The 21,385-nt window shown below is 43.4% G+C and overlaps 1 protein-coding gene across 1 annotated transcript; it reads left to right on the forward strand.

The window, feature by feature from the left end:
* Positions 1-4,305: 4,305 nt before the first annotated feature.
* Positions 4,306-19,048, forward strand: HNRNPU (heterogeneous nuclear ribonucleoprotein U). Its single transcript, XM_038132247.1, has 14 exons — positions 4,306-5,273; positions 6,129-6,240; positions 6,363-6,436; positions 8,767-8,906; positions 10,491-10,590; positions 11,671-11,783; positions 12,182-12,445; positions 12,709-12,828; positions 13,448-13,576; positions 13,945-14,113; positions 14,646-14,885; positions 15,136-15,338; positions 16,408-16,479; positions 16,898-19,048. Exons 1-14 carry the CDS (start codon positions 4,541-4,543, stop codon positions 16,949-16,951), a joined length of 2,523 nt encoding a protein of 840 aa, XP_037988175.1. The 5' UTR covers positions 4,306-4,540; the 3' UTR covers positions 16,952-19,048.
* Positions 19,049-21,385: the final 2,337 nt, after the last annotated feature.

Raw genomic sequence — 21,385 nt, forward strand, 5'->3', positions numbered from 1 at the left:
CCCAATCTGTAGAAGCCACTTTTTGTGAACTGAGTGGACAGAGGAGATGGTCTAAGAGCTAGCAGTACTCTGGTGCCACAAAAACTGTGTGGTGACTTTTCTTTTTTTGGCAAGAGCATCTTATGAGGGAAAGGAGAAAGATGTATTGAAGAAGCTTAGAGAGTAAAATTCTCTAAGTGTAAAATTATGATAGGCATGTATTGTGTGTACTACAAAGAGCATTAAGTACCAGGAGAGAAAACCAACCCCAAAAGGTGGTTATCTGGACATCAGTGGGGGCTGTATTTTCAAAGTCAGGTTGAACAGAAAAGTTGCATTAGGCAAGAGCTGGTCTGTGGCTGCCAGTTGTGAATAGTCCTGTCTCCATGATTGGGTTTAGTTACATATCTTAACCATATGTGTCTTCCTATGCGAGCAGAAAGGTACCCTGAAACTGACAGTCAACCTTAAAACCTACTTATGATTGTTGCAATAGTCCCTTGGAGAGATTAATTGATACTCCCTTGAAATGGTTCTTCCACACTGTTTCCTCAAAGGAGAACCATATTTTTGGAAGCTGATTTACAATGCTACCTCCTCTTCCACAGACTGACTGCTGTGCAGAGGGGTTTAGTCTAATCTAAATTTCCAGAGTTCACAGCTCCACTCTAGTGAACATGTGGCAAGTTACCAAAAAAAATCTCCAGGAACTGCAGATGTCTGATTTGTGGAGCTAAGTGTCTTCTTATGAATTAGTTCACATATAGGACTTGGGACATGTGTAGTGAATAAACTTCTGTATGGCTCTGAATAAAGCCAAAATGAATCCTGGTTTTAATGTTGGAGAATGCAGCCTTTTTTCCCAAAGCCGAGCTTAGAAAGTGAGTCTTTGAATGCTCTGAACTGAGAAACTGTTTCTCAGAAACTCATGGGCTTGGGTTTTGGATTTTTTTTGTTAAGCAAAATAAGTTACTCCTCGGAAATGGGAACAGGGGGATTCTTTTCGGTACGGGGTCAGTGAGGGTGACAAACACAGGTTGTGGCTGGTATGTGGTGTCCTGGTGTAGCTTTCCAGCGCTTCCTTCTGCTTGGTGGGATTACTCAACTACGTCATCCAGCACACAGGAAAAGCAAAATAGCATTAATCTCTTAAAAAGAACTTGTTTACTGACTCTGAAGTGACAGCCTGGGTTCTCCTGCAACACTGAAGATGTGTGGAAAGGTTCAAAGCCCAGGTGGGATTGGACTCTTGTGATTGTTCAATGCCCTCCTTAAAGCTTCCTCTTCTTTTTGTAACCTCTTTGTTACTGCTTCTGGTAAACAGAAATAGAAGAGAGATTTGGAAGGACTAAGGGTGAATAATGGAAAGAACATTATAGGTGAGTAGAGCAACTAATCGAAGTCTGAGGGAGAATAAACAAAAATGAGGGAAACCAGAAAGTGATCTGTTGAAGGGCCAAGTCGCAGAGGACTTGGAAATTACTTTTGAGAGGGAAGACTGGTTTGGAGAGAAAACCAGTTTAGGTTAGGAAGTAACACAGGTAGGAGAAAAATGCTATATGATTGATAAAAAGTGCATAGGATTGCATCTTTTATACAGGGGGGCATGCCACTTTTCATTTAAATAGAAAGGAAGATTATGTTTCAATATATTTTGAGACCAAAAAAAGGCAATTTCAATAGAAGAGTATTGTGGTTACCAGCAATCATGTTTTGTTTTTCATATGGCCATCATCATACAAGTAGCAGCTTTGCACATTAAAGCTTAAAAGTGCTTTTCTTTTGTGTTATCCTGTTTCAGGAGATTGCATTACCAAATACTTATTTTTGATATGGCTGGCATCTATCTATCTGCATGTTCTATGAAAAGCAGAGTTGAAGGATTCACTCAGTATCTGAATGAAGAGAGGGTACAGCAACGAGGAGAGCATACATCCTTAACCCATTTTTCTCCTTCAAAGTATGAATAAGGGAAAGGCAAACTCTTGAAACACGGGACTCAAAGAGGACAGGGAGTATCTTAGGGGAGATTTTTCCCAGGGACAGATGTGTAATAAATATGTATTTAACTTGCATATAGAAAAAGTGCTTTTTTTAATGCTGAGAGGCAGTCATTAAAGTTACACATCTATTCAAGTTATGTGTGTGTTTTATTTACTTAGCTTTATGATTATTTACAACTATTTATTTATTATTTACAATTGAATCACCTGACATCTGAAAACCAACTGGGATTTCTCACTTCTGTAATAGCAGGTAACATAACTGTAGTCTGAAAAGTCTTGCTACACCTGTTTGGTAGTGTAATTAAGTGTGTGGTTAGATAGTAAGCATTACCCTTATTATGATGGTATGAGTTAATCTCCTTTAAAAATAATAAGTTTATCCTTCTAAGTGGTTTAATAAATACACAGCTGTATGAGTTTAAAAAAAATGCCTCAAGTTAATAGTGCTGAATTTCAAGGGGGAGAGGGGAAGGGAATTGATTTTTACTTTATCTACTTGTGCCTTTATATACAGGCTTGGATGCTTTAGGGTAAGGAATCTCTCCATGTGCCCCAAAGCTGTTTTGTTTCTCCATGGTAACAGGAGTATAAAGCAGTATGAGCATGTTACTGAAGTAGGGAGACATGACATCGTTTAGGAATACATGTGACGACTGCAGCTCTCAGGTGATTCTGAATGAGGGTGTTTTCTAGCACAGAGGCACTGTCAATATGTGCAGATATGCTCATTTAAGGCAAGGCTTAGGGATACAAAGCTGGCCTAAAGGAATCTATCAATCCATGAAGTTTGCAGTGGTGGGAGGGATTATCAGACATCGGGGTTGATTAAACTCTTCCAGAAATATGACTCAACATGAGAAAAGCCCTGTGCAAGATCAAGGTCTAAACACAGGGCTCTGACTGAGGTTCAGATAATACAGTTATTGATGCATTTTCTGTTTAAATTTGTTAATTTGTTTACATACCAAAAAAAAAAAAAAGTCAGGAATCCCTCAGAGACTTGCTAAGATTGTTCTTTCATGAAGAAATGGATGAAGGCAGTGATTTAGAGTGGTACAGCTTAATCACACACTGACCTCTCCTTTGCATTGATGTACTCTAACCTTTTCTTCTGCCATTGAGGTGACTCTGACTTACAGGACTGAAATAAAATCTACTAACTTGACCTTAAAGTAAGGGAAAGGTTCTGACAATTTTTCTCATCTGTACATATGGCATCCCTTCCTGAAACTGTTCCAACAAGCTGTTGTGTAGTGCTGGGTTCAGCTAACCTTGCTGACCAAGTCAAGTTTTCTCCAAGGAGATGTAGGCTGACTGGGGACAGAGCAGCGTGTGTACGTGTGTGAAAGAACCCTTTCCTTGCACACTTAAAACAGGATGACTTCTGGGGCAGGTAATTTGTTCTGGTTCAGGAGGCCACGCAGTCTGTACCAACACAAGGCAACTTCATGGCAAATGCACCTTCCCTTCTGTTGCGCTTCATACTGATCCTCTGGCGGTTTGACTTGCGCTTCTTTTCCTGCAATTGAAAATTAGCTTTTTATCTGGGCTCCTTAAGGAAGCCGACTTGTAGATCCGTGCTGCCTTTCTGCTCATGTGAAATCCTCTCCACTCTTTGTTTTCATGTTACTTTTGACCGAATTGGAAAAATCGAAAATTCAATGACTGTTCAACTTGTGTGGCTGGGGAGAGCCCCACATTAACGCTGTGCAGAGGGGGAGGCAGGGGGAAGAAAAGAGGGAAAGCTGCGCAGTTTTGGTGAGCGGATTAGCCCCGTGCCGAGCTCCAGATTAGGAGTTCATGCACTGGAGAACCTTTGTTATCGCCGGCTCCGGTTGAGGCTCAGCCCCGAGCCTGCCTCCCGGTGCGGCGGGAACGGGGTAGCCCCGCTCCTGCCCTTGCGTAACTGCGTTAGCAGGGCTGTGCCAGGGAACTATTTCGAGCAGCAGTGCCGCTTTTCAAAGCCTGCACGCAATAAACCGAGCGGGACTAGGCCCGACGTGGGCGCAGAGGAGCCAGGGGAATGAGGGCAGTGTACTGCGAGGCTGTGGCTGGAATGCGGGGGGCGGGGGGCCATTTCGCTCGGGCTGTGGGCTCACTCGCGCGGGAGCCGGCACGGGGGTGGCTCGCAGCGCAGAGCGTGTTCACTGTGCCGGAGCGGTGTATCGGCCGATCGGCCGCCGCCAAGGGCCCCGGCAGGACAAGGGCGGCGGGCAGCGCTGCGCTCGGGCGGGTATTTACGGTAATGCGGTCGTTACGGTAGCGCGGGAGGGCCTACGTGCGCGGGGGCGGGGCGGCGCGCGCGCGGCGCCGGTGCGTGCGCGGCCCCGCGAGGCGCGTCTCCCTCGCGAGCTCGCGGTGAAAGGATTTGGCGCCAGGCGGGTCCGGCTCCGCAGCTCCCGCAGCCGCACGAATCCCCCGCGCCTCCCGCCCGCACCCACCGCCCGCCGGGGCACTGACACACCGCACGCAGAGCCAGAGCCGCCCGTCTGTCCCTGCTCGCCGCCGCCCGCGCGCCGCCCAGGGACCGAGCCGCCAGTGCCGCCGCCGCCGCCATGAGCTGCTCGCCCGTGAACGTGAAGAAGCTGAAGGTGTCGGAGCTGAAGGAGGAGCTGAAAAAGCGGCGCCTCTCCGACAAGGGCCTCAAGGCTGAGCTCATGGAGCGGCTCCAGGCCGCGCTAGACCAGGAGGAGGCCGGCGGGGGCGGCCCCGCCAGCGGCGCGGCCGAGCCCGGCAACGGCAGCGTGGAGGGGGAGGCGGCCGAGAGCGGCGGGGGCGCCGCGCAGCTCCGCCAGGGGGGAGGCCCCGGCCAGGCCGCGGCCTCCGCCATGGAGGACGACGACGAGGAAGGGCTGGAGGCCGCCGATGGCGACGCCATGGAGCTGGGCGAGGAGAACGGCGAGCGGGCAGGGGCCGGGGGCGGCCCCATGGAAGAGGAGGCGGGCGGCGAGGAGGAGGAAGAGGAGGAGGAGGAGGATGAGAACGGCGACGACCAGGGTTTCCAAGAGGGGGAGGACGAGTTGGCCGACGAGGAGGAGGCCGCGGCCGGAGACGCCAACGGCCACGGTGACCAGCAGCCGCCGCAGTCCCAGCAGCCGCAGCAGCCCCCTCCGCTCCTCCCGCCGCGCAGCGCCGCTGCCGCCAAGGAGGCTCCCGGCAAGAGCGCTGGGGGCGCCTCGGGGCCCGCCGCTGCCTCTGGCCCGGCGGGCCCCGCCAAGCAGCAGCAGCAGCAGAAGAAAGCGGAAGGCGGCGGCGGAGGCGGCCGCCCCGGGGCGCAGGGCGCCGGGGGTGAGTGAGCGTGGCGGCGGGAACCTTGGTGGGGGCCCATTAATCCCAGCCCCCCCCCCACCCCCGCCATGACGGGGGTTGCCCGGCCGGGGGGAGGATGGGGGGGGTGGTTTCCGGGGCGCGCGCGGGAGGACGTTGGCGGCCCCGCGCCTCGTGCTGCGCCGGCGGGGGGGCGGGGGAGGGGCGCGGGCGGAGGGGCCGCTGGGGCGCGCTGTGCATTGTGCGCCGAGCCGCGCGGGGCGCGCGTGACGTCACTTCCGGGCTGGGCGCCGCCGCCGCACGGGATGGCGCTGGGAAGGCCTGGCGGTACAATGGAGGCGGGAGGAGGAGGAGGAGGAATCCCTTCCCTGGGGCTCCCGCCCGCGGCCCGCCGGGAGGAGGCGCAGTCGTGCGGATCGCACGGTGCCCTTGCGAGAGGCTGGCAATGTCCCGCTGCCTCCGTGGTGGGCGGGTGGTGATGGGTGTTGCGGGTCTGGAGGCGCGGCGGGTTAGGAGGTGGTTTTTTTACCATTTTAGTTTTGTGGGTTTTGGTGGGGTTTTCTTTCTTATTATTTTTTTTCGGGATGGTTTCAGTGGGGCTCGTAACGTTGAGGGCCGTACTGGCTGCTACGTGGTGTATTGTCGACTTCCGTATGCTAAATCATTTGTGATTGGCGATATGTTTTGAGTCTCCCGTGAAAATTCAACATACAGGGCTTTACCTTAGTAACATAGTAAAATTCTTTTTTAAGATGTTACTGCCTATCTCCTGCTGTAGCTTGCTGCGGTTTGCAAAGTCGAAACCATGGTAGAGATTTTATTCCAAATTAAACTAAAACTTTGAGTAATCTAAATAAATAATTGTTTCTGTTACAGGAGATGGTAAAACGGAGCAAAAGCCGGGTGAGAAGAAGAGGGGAGTGAAGAGACCACGTGAAGACCATGGCCGGGGATACTTTGAATACATTGAGGAAAACAAATATAGCAGGTAAACAGAATTGGTGCTGGGCAGCATTTTGTGATGAGGAGGAACAGAGTACAGAAGTGTTGTTTTAACTTTGTGAAAATACGTGTAGCTTTATTACGTTTTGTTTGGTTTTGTTTTTTCAGGGCCAAGTCCCCTCAACCACCTGTTGAAGAAGAAGATGAACATTTTGATGACACAGTGGTTTGTCTTGATACTTGTGAGTAAACACACTTTCCTTTGCTCTGGAAAGATGTGGTGTTAAGGCTTCTAATCTTAATGCCACGCTTTCTGAGACGGGGAGGATAACATTTGTTGATTTTCATTACCAGGTAACTTTTAATAAATTCGAAAAATAACTGTATTTCCACCCATTTTTAGCAAACAAAAGAACAGAAGGATATGAGTATGTTAGCAGTAATAAGCTTGGTTTTCCTATGAATTCTGTAGTGACAGACAGTTCTAATCTGGTATAGAAGCTTAGGTAGGTAAGTGTAGAGTGCACATAGAACACCCTGCAGACAGCTTGATGAGACAGCTGTCCAGCACTACTGCCCAGAACGCTCAGAGAGTCAACAGCGTAAGTGCTTACACAATACAGTTTGGGAAGTGAGCTTCCTGCATAAGTACCCCCGTTCAGGTACTGACAAGTGGAGTGTTCTTTCTGTCTTCTAATAAATTTAACAAAATCTGGCAGTGCCTCCTCAGAAGTGACCCATTCATGTAACCTCTCTGTGGGCTTTGGGTAGTGGTTTGTGCAAGTGGGATGGCAGAGAGACTTGGTCAGCAGAGCACAGAATTGGAGAAATGTCTGCAAATGGGTTTTTTTTTGTGGCAGATTATAAGCATCATTTTTACTGTAACGTACCCTTATGGCAGAGTTGACATTTATATTCTTGAGGGTAAGTATAAGAACTGAGCGCAGTATTAGAAAACTTGATCTTGAAGTAATGCTTGAACTTGTTGAATTCTTACAGTGCCATGGAAGGAAAGCTTAACTTTTGGCATTGTCTAGTATATTTGTTAGAAGTTTCAGGTGGTTTTATTCCACAAGAAATGGTTTGAAATGGAAGGAGGTATTAGTTTACAGTCACGTAAATTGCTGGATATGCCATCCCTGACATTTTGCTAACTAAGTCTCAAGTTTCTAGCTGCTAACCTGGTGAGTAGCCACTTATGTGGGAGCTTTGGATTTTTCCAATAGCTGAGTAAATCACTACTTTTCATTATTACTGTTTCTAGTAATAATAGTATTTTCTAGTGGAAAATCTTGTTACTGGACGAATTCTGATTTAAAGTGTTAGCAGACTCTTTAGAGATAAGATTCAAACGCAGCTGTAAGGCTGAATTGTGTAACGAATTGGCACTCTCTTGTCTGGATCCAGATATGTAAGAGGTTTAGCCACTCCTAAGTGCTTTTTATTGCCTGTGTCTTACAAAGAAGCTGTAACTTCAGATTCTGTTCTAAAGGTAGCCTGCAAAGGTGGGTTTTTTCTGTATGATTTTATCTGCTTTTCAACAAATAAGAGATAGCAGTACTAATGAGAAGACACTTGGATCACTAATAGTATTTTTGAAATTGGGGATGGCTGTATGCAAACAAAATGAAATCTTGTGCATAACAGTTGCCAGTAGTACAGGGCAGGCTGCATTTTAGTGTATTCTGGTATCCTGCAGATTTTATACCAGAGCAGAATTTGTCACTGTTTGCTCATTTTGCTCCTTTCTTGTAACCATCATGTAGGTTTGGAGCTGCTTCTGTGGATTCCTTGCTCTGGGGAATTCAAGTGTTGCATGCTGCACCTTTTGTTACTATTTGGCATTGTTTTTCTGAAACCTGCTGGGAGATTCATTTGCAATTTCATGGTGTGCAGCTCTGAAGGTGCTTGTAAAACCAAGGGTTCTGCTTAGGTTCTTGGAGTGATAGGTGAATTCAGTGTGTAGGTCGTGTTTCTGGGCTGAAATAGGGTCTCTTAGCACACTCTCTGTGCTTAGCATATCTGCACTTGACTTAACTGCCTTTATTTTAATAGACATAATCTAATTTGACTTGCTAATTGACTGTATTAACCAAAGACTACGTTCAGTACTTCAATAAAAACATTTGTGTTCACATTTACTTCTTAGCAGCCCTTAGGTTTGGGCTTGAGCAGTGAGACTGCTTCAGAATCAGGTCTCTAGAGGGTACTGGAGAGCACAATGCAGATGGCTCGGTATTGATGGAAAGAGGTAACTGACAGAGGGTTCAAACAAATGAGGTGGAAGTTAGAGGTTTTTAATCAGATGGAAAAAAATAGAGGGAATTTGTGTGACAGAAGTGAAGATGGCACCTTGAAAATTACTTGTTAGCTAGCTTTTCCTAAGATTTTAGCTGAGCTTCAGTCTGCAGTTCCATCTAGACATGTTGCTTCTCTGAAAGATCCTGGGTACTTGCTGGCAGTTTGTCTTTAAAATCACCTTTAAAAGCTGGCATCATCTTTAATGCATAAAATTGGACATCTGTACCTAATTTTGTAATCAGAGTAAACAGAATGATTTTTATGTTAACAGATAACTGTGACCTGCATTTTAAAATCTCAAGAGACCGGTTTAGTGCTTCCTCTCTGACCATGGAAAGCTTTGCTTTCCTTTGGGCTGGAGGGAGAGCCTCCTATGGAGTTTCTAAAGGCAAAGTCTGCTTTGAGATGAAGGTGAGTTAATGTTCATGGGAGACTTTTGCATGCTTAAATGTAATACTTAGTATTTGTCACATTTTTTAGACTTGGTTGAAACTAATTGATGTGAACAGGACTCTTAAACAGCCTTTTCTTAAAAGAAGATGGCTCAGTTTGCAAAACTGTTATCTCTTTTATAAGAACTTTGATTTAACAAACAAAACCCACAAAACACTACATTTGTTCTGAATATGAGACTTTTGGTTTTATTTTTTAATCATTAATTCTATTTGTCGTCTCATGCATCATCCCTGAAAGATTTTTATACTCTCTAGTCAGAAGTTTGCTTGTGCTTTCTGAAGATTACAGAAAGCTTGACTTTTTTTATTTTTAAGGAATATAAATTATCCCAACAGTCCTTTCTGGTTCTGCTTAGTCTTTGAGTTTGATCTGCTCTAGGCATGGATTTGGGCTGGATGACCTCTAGAGGTCCCTTTCAACATCATTAACTCTGACATGATGCATTAAATGATTAAATGTGAATATTTAGCAGCTAGTTGAATTTTGAGAGCAAGAGTTCTCCTGAAGGTAAGAATGGCAAAGAGCAATCAGCCTTCTAATAAACTGGTTTCTTCAGCTTGTTGATGGAAGAGGAGCAAAACCACAGAGCTTGAATTTATTTTTCTCATTCCTTTTTTACTTAACAATTTTAAAGGCTTTGCATATGATGGGCCTGTGTATATTAATCTGTTCTCTTCCTCTAGTGCTTTCAAATGTAACTGTTGCCATGAGAATTGGCTAGTAATCCCATTATCCAGCCTTTTGCATGGAGTGATTTCTGTGTCTGTTGGTACCTGTAACTTTGGAAGGCCAGTGAAGTGAAATTTATGTCACTGTTTATTGTCCTGTTTGCTTTCAAATGAGTTTCAGCTCAGTCACCTGACTGGAATAGTTGCAGAGGTTGATAGATACTGATGGGCTTTTCATTTCCTTTGAGTAAAGTTTCTAAAGACAGTTAAAAAACAGCTGGTTGCATGTAGATTCCAGTGCGTTTAGGTGGTTTGTTGGGGTTTCTGAGGTGTTTTTGTTTGTTGCCTTTTTTTTTTTTTTTTTTTTTTTTTTCAATCTGGTTATGTTGTTTGGAAGCTGGCAGCTTGCCCAGGAAGTCTGTTCGCAGTGAAAAGGGATAGTGTAATACTTTCCCTAGTCTCTAAAAAGGGTTTTTTTTAATACAGTGCACATTTTCTTAGCTAAGTAATTTACTGTTTATCCCAACTTCATGGCAACTCGATTTTTCTGAGCAAATATTCATATTCTTTTGTGATTTTAATACAATGTCAAAAGGACTTAAGGCTTTTGACCACTGACAGGGACTGCTGTGACAAAGTGATGAAGATTTATGGTATCGTCAATCTACATTGCTAAGTCAGGAGATAGAACTGTTTAGTCACTAGTTGTGGTTTCATATTCTTGAGCATGTTTTATTTTTGCTGAAGGTGATCACTTAGACTTTGCAAAGATTTAAGCAAAGTGTAAAGGTTCAAAATGTTACCTTTTGTCCTTTCATCTTGTTAGTGTATAATAAATACTGCTTACCTTTACTGAATAATTTAAAAATAGGTTACAGAAAAGATTCCTGTTAAACACCTGTATACAAAAGACATTGACATACATGAAGTGCGAGTTGGCTGGTCACTGAACACAAGTGGAATGTTGCTTGGTAAGACTTAAATGTTTAATTGCTTTTGTATTGATGTGGCTGAAGTTTTAATTTTTTTTTTTTCTGAAGCAGGGGGACAAGCTTAGTGACTGTAGTGTGTGTGTTGTGAAAAGTGATCTTAATTTGAGTCATTCTCTGGACATGGTGTGAGAAAGTTCATTACTAGGACATACTAAAGTCATAAAGTATTCAGACCTGTAAGGGTTGGGGCTGTAATTAAAGAATTAATTATTCTGATGATTACCTATGGGTTATGAAGAACATTGTTAAATACCTGACAAGATCAAGAATTTGTCTTTTTCATGTAGTGTCAAAAGTAGAAAAGGGGGAGTTGCCCTTCCCTCCGCTTTTAAAAGGTGGTGCATGGTATAAAGTTTAACCCATGGTAACTACATTATCTCTTTTTTTGCTTGGTGGGAAAATCCTAATTTCTGAAAATAGCTGGAAAGAAAGAAGGAAGTACAACTTCATTATATATATGACAAATGATTATAATAATAATAATATTTATAACTTGTTGCTGAAACACATATTTGGGGGAAATATTGGTGAGTTGGATGTTCTGACATCAGCAACAGCTTTCTACTTAAGTTACACCTGAGTCCTTGTGTTTGACACTTCCTGTTAGCTTGTTCCTTGCAGCTTCATCCTCAGCTGTTGCATAGGCTGACTGTCTGCTAAACTCCCTTTAAAATGGGAGGGGTAAGTGCTCCTGGAGACTAACTTCAGAAAGCCTTTCTGACTACGTTACAGCAGGTATACCAGTGCATAATCAGGTCTTCACAGTTCAAAATACTTGTTCGTGTCTTTATCTGACAGTTCAGCTTTCATTGAGAGCATAAATCTGGAACCAGCAGCATAAAGCTTTTAAACAGGGATGAGGAAACACTGCTGTTCTATCTCAAGTGAAAGTATTGAATAGAAGAATGAGCTTGTGTAGCTGTTGGGGGGTGTCATAGATGTTTTGGCATTAATAAAAATACTCTGAACAGCAGCTTATTTAAGTAGCTGTAAGGTGATTTATGTCTAAAAGGTTATAAGGGAAAGCCCGTTTGTAATTAGTTTAAATTGTTCCTTCAGGTGAAGAAGAATTTTCTTACGGTTATTCTCTAAAAGGAATAAAAACATGCAATTGTGAGACTGAAGACTTTGGTGAGAAGTTTGATGAAAATGATGTGATTGGATGTTTTGCTGTAAGTTTTCACTTATATTTTCTTTTGAGGGAAAACATCCTTGAATTTTTAGACTGCTTTGATGTTAGATGCAATAAAGCAAGTACATAAACTTGTCTTGCTCCCATGATTTTAGCATAGGCAGGCAGTAGAAACAGCAGCTATTACTAACAGTGACTGCTGGCAACATGATTTCATATTCATGGACAAATGTCTTTAAAAGCCTTTTAACAAAAAATCAGATCTTGAACAAAATGATCGTTGATAGTGACTCATTAGAAGAGAAGATTGGTTTTAGTTCCTTTATGAAGTAACAGTGTTACAGAAGTTGAGTGGACATAGCCAGTAGAGTGAAGTGACTAATTAACTGTATAAAGTGAGTTCATTTTATCCAAAATAATGCTTTCTTTGAAAAACAGAATTTTGATGGTGATGAAGTGGAGCTCTCATATTCCAAGAATGGACAAGAACTTGGTGTTGCATTCAAAATAAGCAAGGAAGTTCTTGATGGGCGACCACTCTTTCCACATGTTCTCTGCCATAACTGTGCGGTTGAGTTTAACTTTGGTCAGAAGGAGGAACCCTACTTCCCTGTACCTGAAGAGTACACCTTCATCCAGAAGGTCCCCCTGGAGGATAGGGTCCGAGGACCAAAGGGACCTGAGCAAAAGAAAGATTGTGAAGTAAGTTTCTTCTGACGATCTCAAAAGTCCTTAAAGCACATGGATGGAAATGGTTAGAGTTAAGGAGACTATTCCACCTCACTCTGACATTTTTGTTTAGGAGCTTTAATACTTAGTGTTTTGTGACCTATTCACTACCACTGCCTTCTCCACCTCCAAGACCCCCACATCCCCCCTCAGTATCCATTAGGCTTGCTGGGCTAAGTTGTGTATTAAAGAAAATCTTTGAACTAGTATCTCAAATACAGAACTTTTTGCCATAGGTTGTGATGATGATTGGCTTGCCGGGAGCTGGCAAGACTACATGGGTTACCAAACATGCAGCAGCAAATCCTGGAAAATACAATATTCTTGGGACAAATACTATTATGGACAAAATGATGGTAAGTTATAAGACATTTTATTTCTTGATACATTGAAAACTTGCTGTAGATCCATGGTCTTTGGCTGCCGTGGGATTCTTTTGTATTAAAGAAGCTGGCTACTAGTTAGCTAGTGACCATTAGTATTGAAGAAAAGACTGGCTGTGACACTTAGTGCCATGGTCTGGTTGACAAAGTGGTGTTAGTGGTGTTAGTTGGACTCAGTGATCTCAAAGGTCTTTCCCAACCTAATGGTTCTGTGTAAAGATTGGATTGCCTTGCTGAGCTGCTAATTCACGCATGGCAGGATTCCGAAGCTTTTTTTTGTGGTAAAATGTAAGAAATAGTCAGCTGTTGTTGACTATTGAACGTATTTCTACTTCTCTATACATCACTGTTCTCAGAGCTGGAATTAGTATTGTGATGAGTATACCTTGAACTGAATGGTACCAATTCTTGTGGAGTCTTTGTTTATAAATCTCTTAAATTCTGTGGAGGGTTGAGAATTTCAGTTACGAGATTGCAGCCTTGTGGCCTTGAATTGAACAACCCTTGAAGTGTGGTGGAAGGCATTTAGCAAAGAATGTCAGCCACGTGTATCAGGACTACAGTGACTAACTCTGGGATATTTTCTCCATAGGTTGCAGGTTTTAAGCGTCAGATGGCAGACACTGGAAAACTTAACACACTGTTGCAGAGAGCTCCACAGTGTCTTGGAAAGTTCATTGAGATTGCAGCTCGTAAGAAGCGGAATTTCATTTTGGATCAGGTAGAAGCTTCAGTGGAAAATGGTTAAGGAAATTTTTTATAGACTGTATTGTAGTAATTAATTGGGATTAAAGTTATAATGTAATAGCAGTTGTTTCAGTTACTGACTTGCTACTCATTTAGGGGACACAGAGTTGAGATATTACTACAAATGCTTGTCTGAACTTCTCTAGATTTATGGGATGTGGGAGGAAGTGTTTTAACACATTGATACGAGCTCGTAACTTTGCATTATGCAGCATCTTTATGTCCAGTTATTTGTAAACTTCATTGCAAGCTCTTGTAGAGGTGAAGTCTATACACCATAAGTTGACTTCCTTAACTCTTACAATGACAGCTACGTGTAGTAAGTTACTGCATTTTTTTCAGACAAATGTGTCTGCAGCTGCGCAGAGGAGAAAAATGTGCCTGTTTGCAGGCTTCCAGCGCAAAGCAGTTGTTGTTTGCCCAAAAGATGAAGACTACAAGCAAAGAACACAAAAGAAGGCAGAGGTGGAGGGAAAAGATCTTCCAGAGCATGCAGTTCTCAAAATGAAAGGCATGGAACATAATCCTATACTGTGTTTTAGGATGCTGAGTATCTGTTTAAAGGATTAAGTAAACGTGAAGTCTAAAAAACCACTTTATCTTAAACAGTTGTACTTATACAAAACTGGAAGACTATTGTAACTTGGTAGGATAACACTATATTGTGTTCCCTCTGCTGCAGTCCTTAACACTACTCAGTTACGGTGATACGCTTCATGCAGATGCACAAAGCTGTCTTGGCATAAAGTGCCCTATATACGTGACATATTTGGCAGAAACTGGTATTCTGAGTGGAGGCTTATAAAAGAAAATAAAGATAGGCAGAATGTTTTTGAGGTTTGGAACAGTACTGGCAACTCCATGAAGACCTGTTTATTTCCTTTGTCACTGTTATATTTCCTAAGTGCTCAGATTATGTAATTTTGTCCCTATGCTGAGGGGATGCAGAGGGTGGGAGGAAGAATGGGGGAAAGGTGGTTAAATTGCGGCTTTGATTATAGCTGAATGTAGATGCTGAATACTCAGTGTTTTTGCAATTATAGGGAACTTCACACTGCCAGAGGTAGCAGAATGTTTTGATGAAATAATCTATGTAGAGTTGCAAAAAGAAGAAGCTCAGAAGCTTTTGGAACAGTATAAAGAAGAAAGTAAGAAAGCTCTTCCGCCAGAAAAGAAACAGAACACTGGCTCAAAGAAGAACAAGAAGAGCAATAAAAATCAGTTTAATAGGGGTCAGAGAGGACGTGGAGGATTCAACATGCGGGGCAACTTCAGAGGAGGAGGTGAGCCTAGAAATAAATCTGACTTCTGGAGGTTGCTGCTGCTGAGGGAAAACGTTGTAGTATTTGCATTGCAGTTATTATATAGTGGGAACCTTGATCTCAATTTCAGTAAGTTTGACATTCTAGTGCATAGTTAATGGTCCAGCTGAAATGAGAGGCTCTTCAGACCTTGGATTGCACTGTTCATCTTGGTGTAGGAAATATGTAAGACCTTACAATTATATGATTAAAGTAACTCTCTCCCTTGCAGTCCCTGGCAATCGTGGTGGATACAACAGGAGGGGAGGCAACATGCCTCAGCGAGGTGGTGGAGGTGGTGGTGGTGGCGGTGGCAGCAGCGGAGCAATTGGCTACCCCTATCCTCGTGGCCCTGTCTTTCCGAGCAGAGGTGGCTACTCAAACAGAGGAAACTATAACAGAGGTGGAATGCCCAACAGGGGAAACTACAACCAGGTGATGCTTTGAGGGGGGACTGACTAGTTGAACTACAGTACTTTGGATGTTGTTGACAGCTCTGGTGCCTGTGAGGAGTCAGAAACTTGGTTGTGGTGCTACACTGATGCCATGATGCAAGGCCTTTCTAGTTTAGTGCATGTGCTCAGGGCTCTGAATGTTGCGTAACAACTGCTGATGCAGGGGGTTTATGTTAGGGCTGTGCCTCTGTCCTGTTAAAAAAAGGAGTTTTTTAGTGCTTGTGTGTGAAGGCTGGTCTCTGGTTTTTTGTGTGTTTCTTCCCCAATAGTAGTAACTGTTGTTTGGCCTGAGGGTCAAAGTGGATCTTTATCAAACATGTAGAGAACTTTCTGAAAATAGCTCTGCACAGTCTTTGTTTTGGTGTCTGGTATCAAACACGACTAACCAAGACACACTAGCCTAGATCTTACCTGATGGAATATCGGTGGAAGTATTGGAAAAACAAAATTGGGATTACTGAAGAGCCAGCAGATGGAGCCCAAGCCAGTAAACATGGCTCAGGTTTGCCTAATACTGACAAACAGGGGAAAAGCAAAATTTTATCTACTTGTATCAATGTCCCTTTGTTGTACCATAACTTCTGTTGAAGTTTTGTGGGCTAGCTTGTCTATTTTCAGTTGTGTGACCCATATCCTTTTGTCTGATCAGATAACATATCCTTGTAGCAACTACAGCCTTTCCTAACTAAAAATAGACAAGCTCTTGTATTTTTAGTTGTCCTGGTGCATTTAGCAGCTGGAAATAGGGTGAGTCAAAACTGGATTAGCCAGCTTTCCAGACCAGGCAACAACAGTTTGAGCTGGTTTATTAATTCTGAGGTTCTTGCCCGATCCTTAAAAAGCAGTTGCTTAGAGGGGAGGAAGGAGGCTTTTGGTATTCTAGTGTTTTTCAGGGAGGGATTTTTTTGGTGGTGTGTTTTTCTGTTAACCTGAGGCTCATACTTCTATATGGTGTGTGATGTTTTGGTGGTAGTAAAGATTGGTGTTAGGACACTGCTAAAAAAATGCATATAGACGAAAGAGAGTTAAAAATTGTTCTCCTCTTGCAGAACTTCAGAGGAAGGGGAAATAATCGTGGCTACAAAAACCAATCTCAGGGCTACAACCAGTGGCAGCAGGGTGTAAGTAGTCCCAACTTTACCTTTTTACTGATTGTTGACTTGAAAGTTGCAAAATGCTGACTAAAATTAAAAGATGCATAGTCAAAAGTGGATAGCAAAATCTTCTAATGCTAGGTAATATCACTATAAATAGCTTCCTGGGCAAAACTTAATCTGCCTTGATGGTCTGGATACATTAAATACCAGCTGTGGCTTAACGTTCTTAATGGTATGTAGTGCTTGGCTTCACATTACTGCTGTGAAGTGAACTTTTAACTGCTTTCAGTTGTTCAGTTGCTGCTATTGGAGAGGACTTTAATCCTCTCAAGTTCCAGGGGAACTAGATGTTAGTTAAATGCCTTTTTTTTTTTTTCCAAGTAAGAAACATAACCATTATGTGATTGCAGGTTATAACTAACTATTTATTAATCTGTTGCAGCAATTCTGGGGTCAGAAGCCATGGAGTCAGCATTATCACCAAGGATATTATTGAATACCCAAATAAATGAACTGATACATATTTCTCCAAAACCTTCACAAGAAGTCGACTGTTTTCTTTAGTAGGCTAACTTTTTAAACATTCCACAAGAGGAAGTGCCTGCGGGTTCCTTTTTTAGAAGCTTTGTGGGTTGATTTTTTCTTTTCTTTTTTTGTACATTTTTAATTGCAGTTTTAAAGTGATTCGTAAGAGAACCTCAGCATTGTGCACGAAAAGAGAATGTGTCAGTATTTCAGGGTTCTACATTTTATCTGTAAAATGTGACTTTTTTTTTACCACAACAAAAGTAAAACGTTGCTTTGTACCTGGTGTCTTTTTATTAAAGAATTTTCTCCTTTTCCCCCATCCCCCAATTTCTAAGAAACAGTCGTGAGTCATGTCACAATATGATAGAAATGTTAGCAACCAGATTCGTATGGAGGCATCTTAGTAGCCCTCAAATACCATGAGATTATGTAAAGCTCCCTATTACACTCCATCCTCTCTATGAAGCTCTTGGGTGGGGAGGGGAGGAGGGGGAGGCAAAAGTTTCTGGCAATAACTAGGACTTTTTTGTAACATTTGGAACTCAAGAAGATGTTGGGGGCAAAGAGGAAACCTGGGGCTAAATAGTGATGGTGGAGTGTATGTAGAAGCTCTTAAAGTTGTAAAACTCGGTTGCTTTATTTGTGGAGGCTCAAACTTGTGAAGGTACAACACCATAACTTTTTTTTTCCATTTGTTCTGCATTTTGATTCTGAAAAGAAGCTGGCTTTGCCCATTTCTTATTAAACAAAACTTGTTGTAAATCCAGTTGTCTAATGGGATCTATATGAAGTTAGCTGTGTGTCTGTATAACTCTTTCCCCACAAAATACTGTATACCTAGTGTGCTTGTAGTAGTTACCTCCACCATTTTGTAAGCTAATGAAACTGTGAGTCACCCATTTTATATCTTAATTTTTAATCATGTCAATTCTCAAATGGGTGTATCTCCTTAGCCTGCTGATTCCTTTTCTCTTTAAAGAAAGTGGGTGGAGAAGTTTAACTCTAGACGTTTGTTTGCAATAAAATAAATTCATTTTACTCTTGTTTGGGATTGTCGCCATCAAGGTCTAAAATCCCGTTAATGCTATAAAGAGGAAGAGAATGTATGAAAGCGACGATGTTGAACAGTTTTAAACTCCTTACTGTACATGCTGAAATACTTGTGTTTCTTTAAAAAAAACTGGTGGTTGCTCTGTTAGAGATCTATCACATGTATAATTCACAGTTTACCATGGTTATATGTATAGGGCAAAAGTCTTTGAGTTGCGCTTGCATCATGTAAATCCACTTAACCTCTTTATTGTAAAATAGACATTAGGGAAGGAGCAGGAGGAGGATTTGGACAGGGAGTAGGACAAAAAGAAAGATTGTCATGGAGTTTAACAGCTTCAGTTTGTTTTAACTGCTATTTTGTTCAGCTTTATGCTTCTGTAAAATTGTAGTGGCAATGTTAGCTGCTAGCTTGCGTTCTAATGCCATAAGAGAGGGAAAAGATGTACCCATTGTAAGAGGGACACGGGGTACACACGTGAGAACACGTGGCACTGCTGCCATCAGGGTCTTGGAGTGTGCTGGCAGTCCCCGTGGCAGTTTATGGACTAGCAGAGGCTTCCTGGCAGCAGCCTAGAGCTAGAGTCGTGTGCTGTGCTTGAAACCTTTCTCTCCAGTGTTAGTCACTTTCTAGTAGTCTTCAGAAGTAAAGATAAGCTTGTGTTGCTTTTCTAGCCTTTATAGCAGATGCCATTGCATATTGACATTAAACATTAACAGCACCACCTCCTTGTTAATAGTGCTTTAAATCTCCCTTTACTTTGAATGAGAAAAATGTGAATTGTCTTAAAAGAAACATTATTTAATGAAATTTGGGGAGTTGAAACCCAAATATGTTTTGCTGAAATGAGTTTTCTTTAGACTTGCAAAAAAAAGTTTAGTGTAATTAAAGTCCATTTCCCTTCTACCTTCCTCACAAGAACTAACACTTTGTATGGAGTGCTGATCCTTTGCTTATTTTGGTACTCTATAAAATTATATAGTCTTAAACTAAAATATAAGAGCCTACACTTACTATGTGGTTGTAAAGCCTGTATTTCAATTCAAAAGTCTGGGATGTTTTGTTTTCAGTTTCTTTGCTGTATGGTGTTTAAAAAAAAACCAACACAACAGCCCCACGTGAGATGCTTCAACTCTCACACTCAAAAAGGAGTATCCTGTTTCTATTAAAAATACTCCTCTCCAACAAAAGCTGTTTTGGTAAGTTCAGCACTATCTGAGGATCAGAATTCAAAAAAGCTTCAGCACATGCTCTACCTGGGACACGTGTAGCTCAGAGAGGGGGTGGAAAAGTCCACGTACATCCTGCTCGTGATTTGTCACAGTTGAGTGGAGAGCAGCGCTTGCATGGAGCTGTGTATTCAGCCTGGGTCCACCCACACACTCACTCTCGACGTAGCTCTGAATATTCCTAGAGAAGGGATTTATTTTGCCATGTGAAAATGGCTTTTATAGAGAAGCAGTTACCCAAAGAGTCACTAATACTAAAAAACCCACCGTTTGCATTTAAAAAGCACAATATGAAACTTAGCTGGTGGCTTTGGAAAGGTGAGGAGGGCGCAGCTGTACGTTGCCAAAACGAGAGGGCTGAGCCATCTGTCACGTTCAGTGATTTCTTGCAGCTTACAAGGCTTTGTTTACATCCAGGAAAGTACTTGGATTAGAGCAGCCGTGCTGCTGGTGGCAGTGGCACAGACAGTGGTATACAACACTGGGATTTGGGCTCATGTTTTGGGGTGTTTTTTCCTTTTGGAGTGCAACTGGGTTTGGCTTTTTCTACTTGAGATGGGTTTTTTTCCTGACAGAGTACAAACCTGGATAGCTTCGGGCTTAGCTCTGTGTCAGTGCGACTATGGCAGCTGTGCCAACGCTGCTGCTGGTGCTCTCCTTGCAGCTGCTGCCACCTCACCCATCCTTCAGCAGGCTCTGGCCCCCCGCCTTGCCGAGGGGCCCGTGCGCGCCGAGCTGCAGGCTCAAGGCAGGGCTGCGTTGCGCGTCCCGGGAGGAAGCGCCCGGTTAACAACCAAGTAAACTCCAGCTGTATTTCTGCCTTTGCTGGTAACAGTCGCTAGGATACACGCTGTGTACGTGGAGGTGCTTCCCTGACACACCACGGTCTTGGCGAGGGGGGATGTCCTGCGTGAGAGGACTTTGTAAACAGACTCCGCTGTGGGACATCAGGGGCAGGCTTTGCTTCTGGGGTGGCTTGGGAGATCCCTGTCCCCACACCCGGCTCTGCTGTCGGGAGCTGGCCTTTCCAGTGTGCTGGGCTGCCTCTGCTGCACCGGGAGTACTCGGCAGTGCTGCCACCTGTGTGTAGGAGCACAGTGTAAGTGGCACCTGTACACGAGCTCCTTTCAGTGCCTACTGCAGGACAGCTCAACAGGGAAGAGATTTTTAGACGTTGTGCCCACTTTTTCTGATAGTAGAATGAATTAAATCAGTCTGCTGGCTACGTCCTGTGCAGTCCAAGCCACTTGCATTGAAAGAAAAATTCTTACTCATGGTGTAAACCACTATTTTTTTTTTCCTTGCAGCACTCCAAGCATTGCTTTTAATAGAAATAGGTGATGAAGTAATATTTTAAGATTAGGAAGTTTCCTTGTCCATGACCTTTTGAAAAACTAGGCCAGTGCTTTCTAACAGGGGAACCTCAGGCAAAGCCACAAGAAATCAAACTGAGTGGTAGAGACATGAAATACTTTGACACTTCTGCAGATGTTAGCTGCCAGGGGCTGGGCTTTCCCAAGCAAAGGAGCATGCACACGCTGTAGTTGTGAACTAGCAAGGGAGGAGTAAGTACAGCTGGAGACAACTTGGCCCAAAGCACTGTGGAGGATGGGGAAAGCTCCAGGGTGTCAGAAAAAGCTGCTGAGGAGCAAGTGGAAACTCAGAAGAGCAGCTTTGTAACTCGGGTGTGTAACAGCCGACTGTGGTGAAGTTAGAGCAGCGCCTCTCTCACACATCCTCATCCCAGGCAAAGCCCCCATGCAGGTAGAGAGGGGAAGGAGGCCTTCTCTTTCAACAGTGGCAGAGTAGTGGTTAGTTTTGTGCAGCTTCTCTGCTTTGCTATGCACCAGTCATCTCCTCCAGCACAGAAGGCCTCTCCAGAGCCAGCCCTTACAGGGAACTGGCTGAAATCAGGACTTGGCCAGCAATTACTTTGGATGTGACTCTTGCCTTAGTTTGTCTTTCTGCCAGTACTGGGAGTGGCAGGAGGATTCAGCTATGTTGGTTGCTATGTAAACTTAGCTGTAGCTTAAAAGAGATGCTCAATGTTTAACGTGTTGTCAACATCAACAGCAAAAAACAAAGACAAGTGTAAAAAATCTAGAAATACAATTACTTATGG

This window comes from Motacilla alba, chromosome 3 (assembly GCF_015832195.1).
Source record: "Motacilla alba alba isolate MOTALB_02 chromosome 3, Motacilla_alba_V1.0_pri, whole genome shotgun sequence".
Lineage (NCBI taxonomy): Eukaryota > Metazoa > Chordata > Aves > Passeriformes > Motacillidae > Motacilla > Motacilla alba.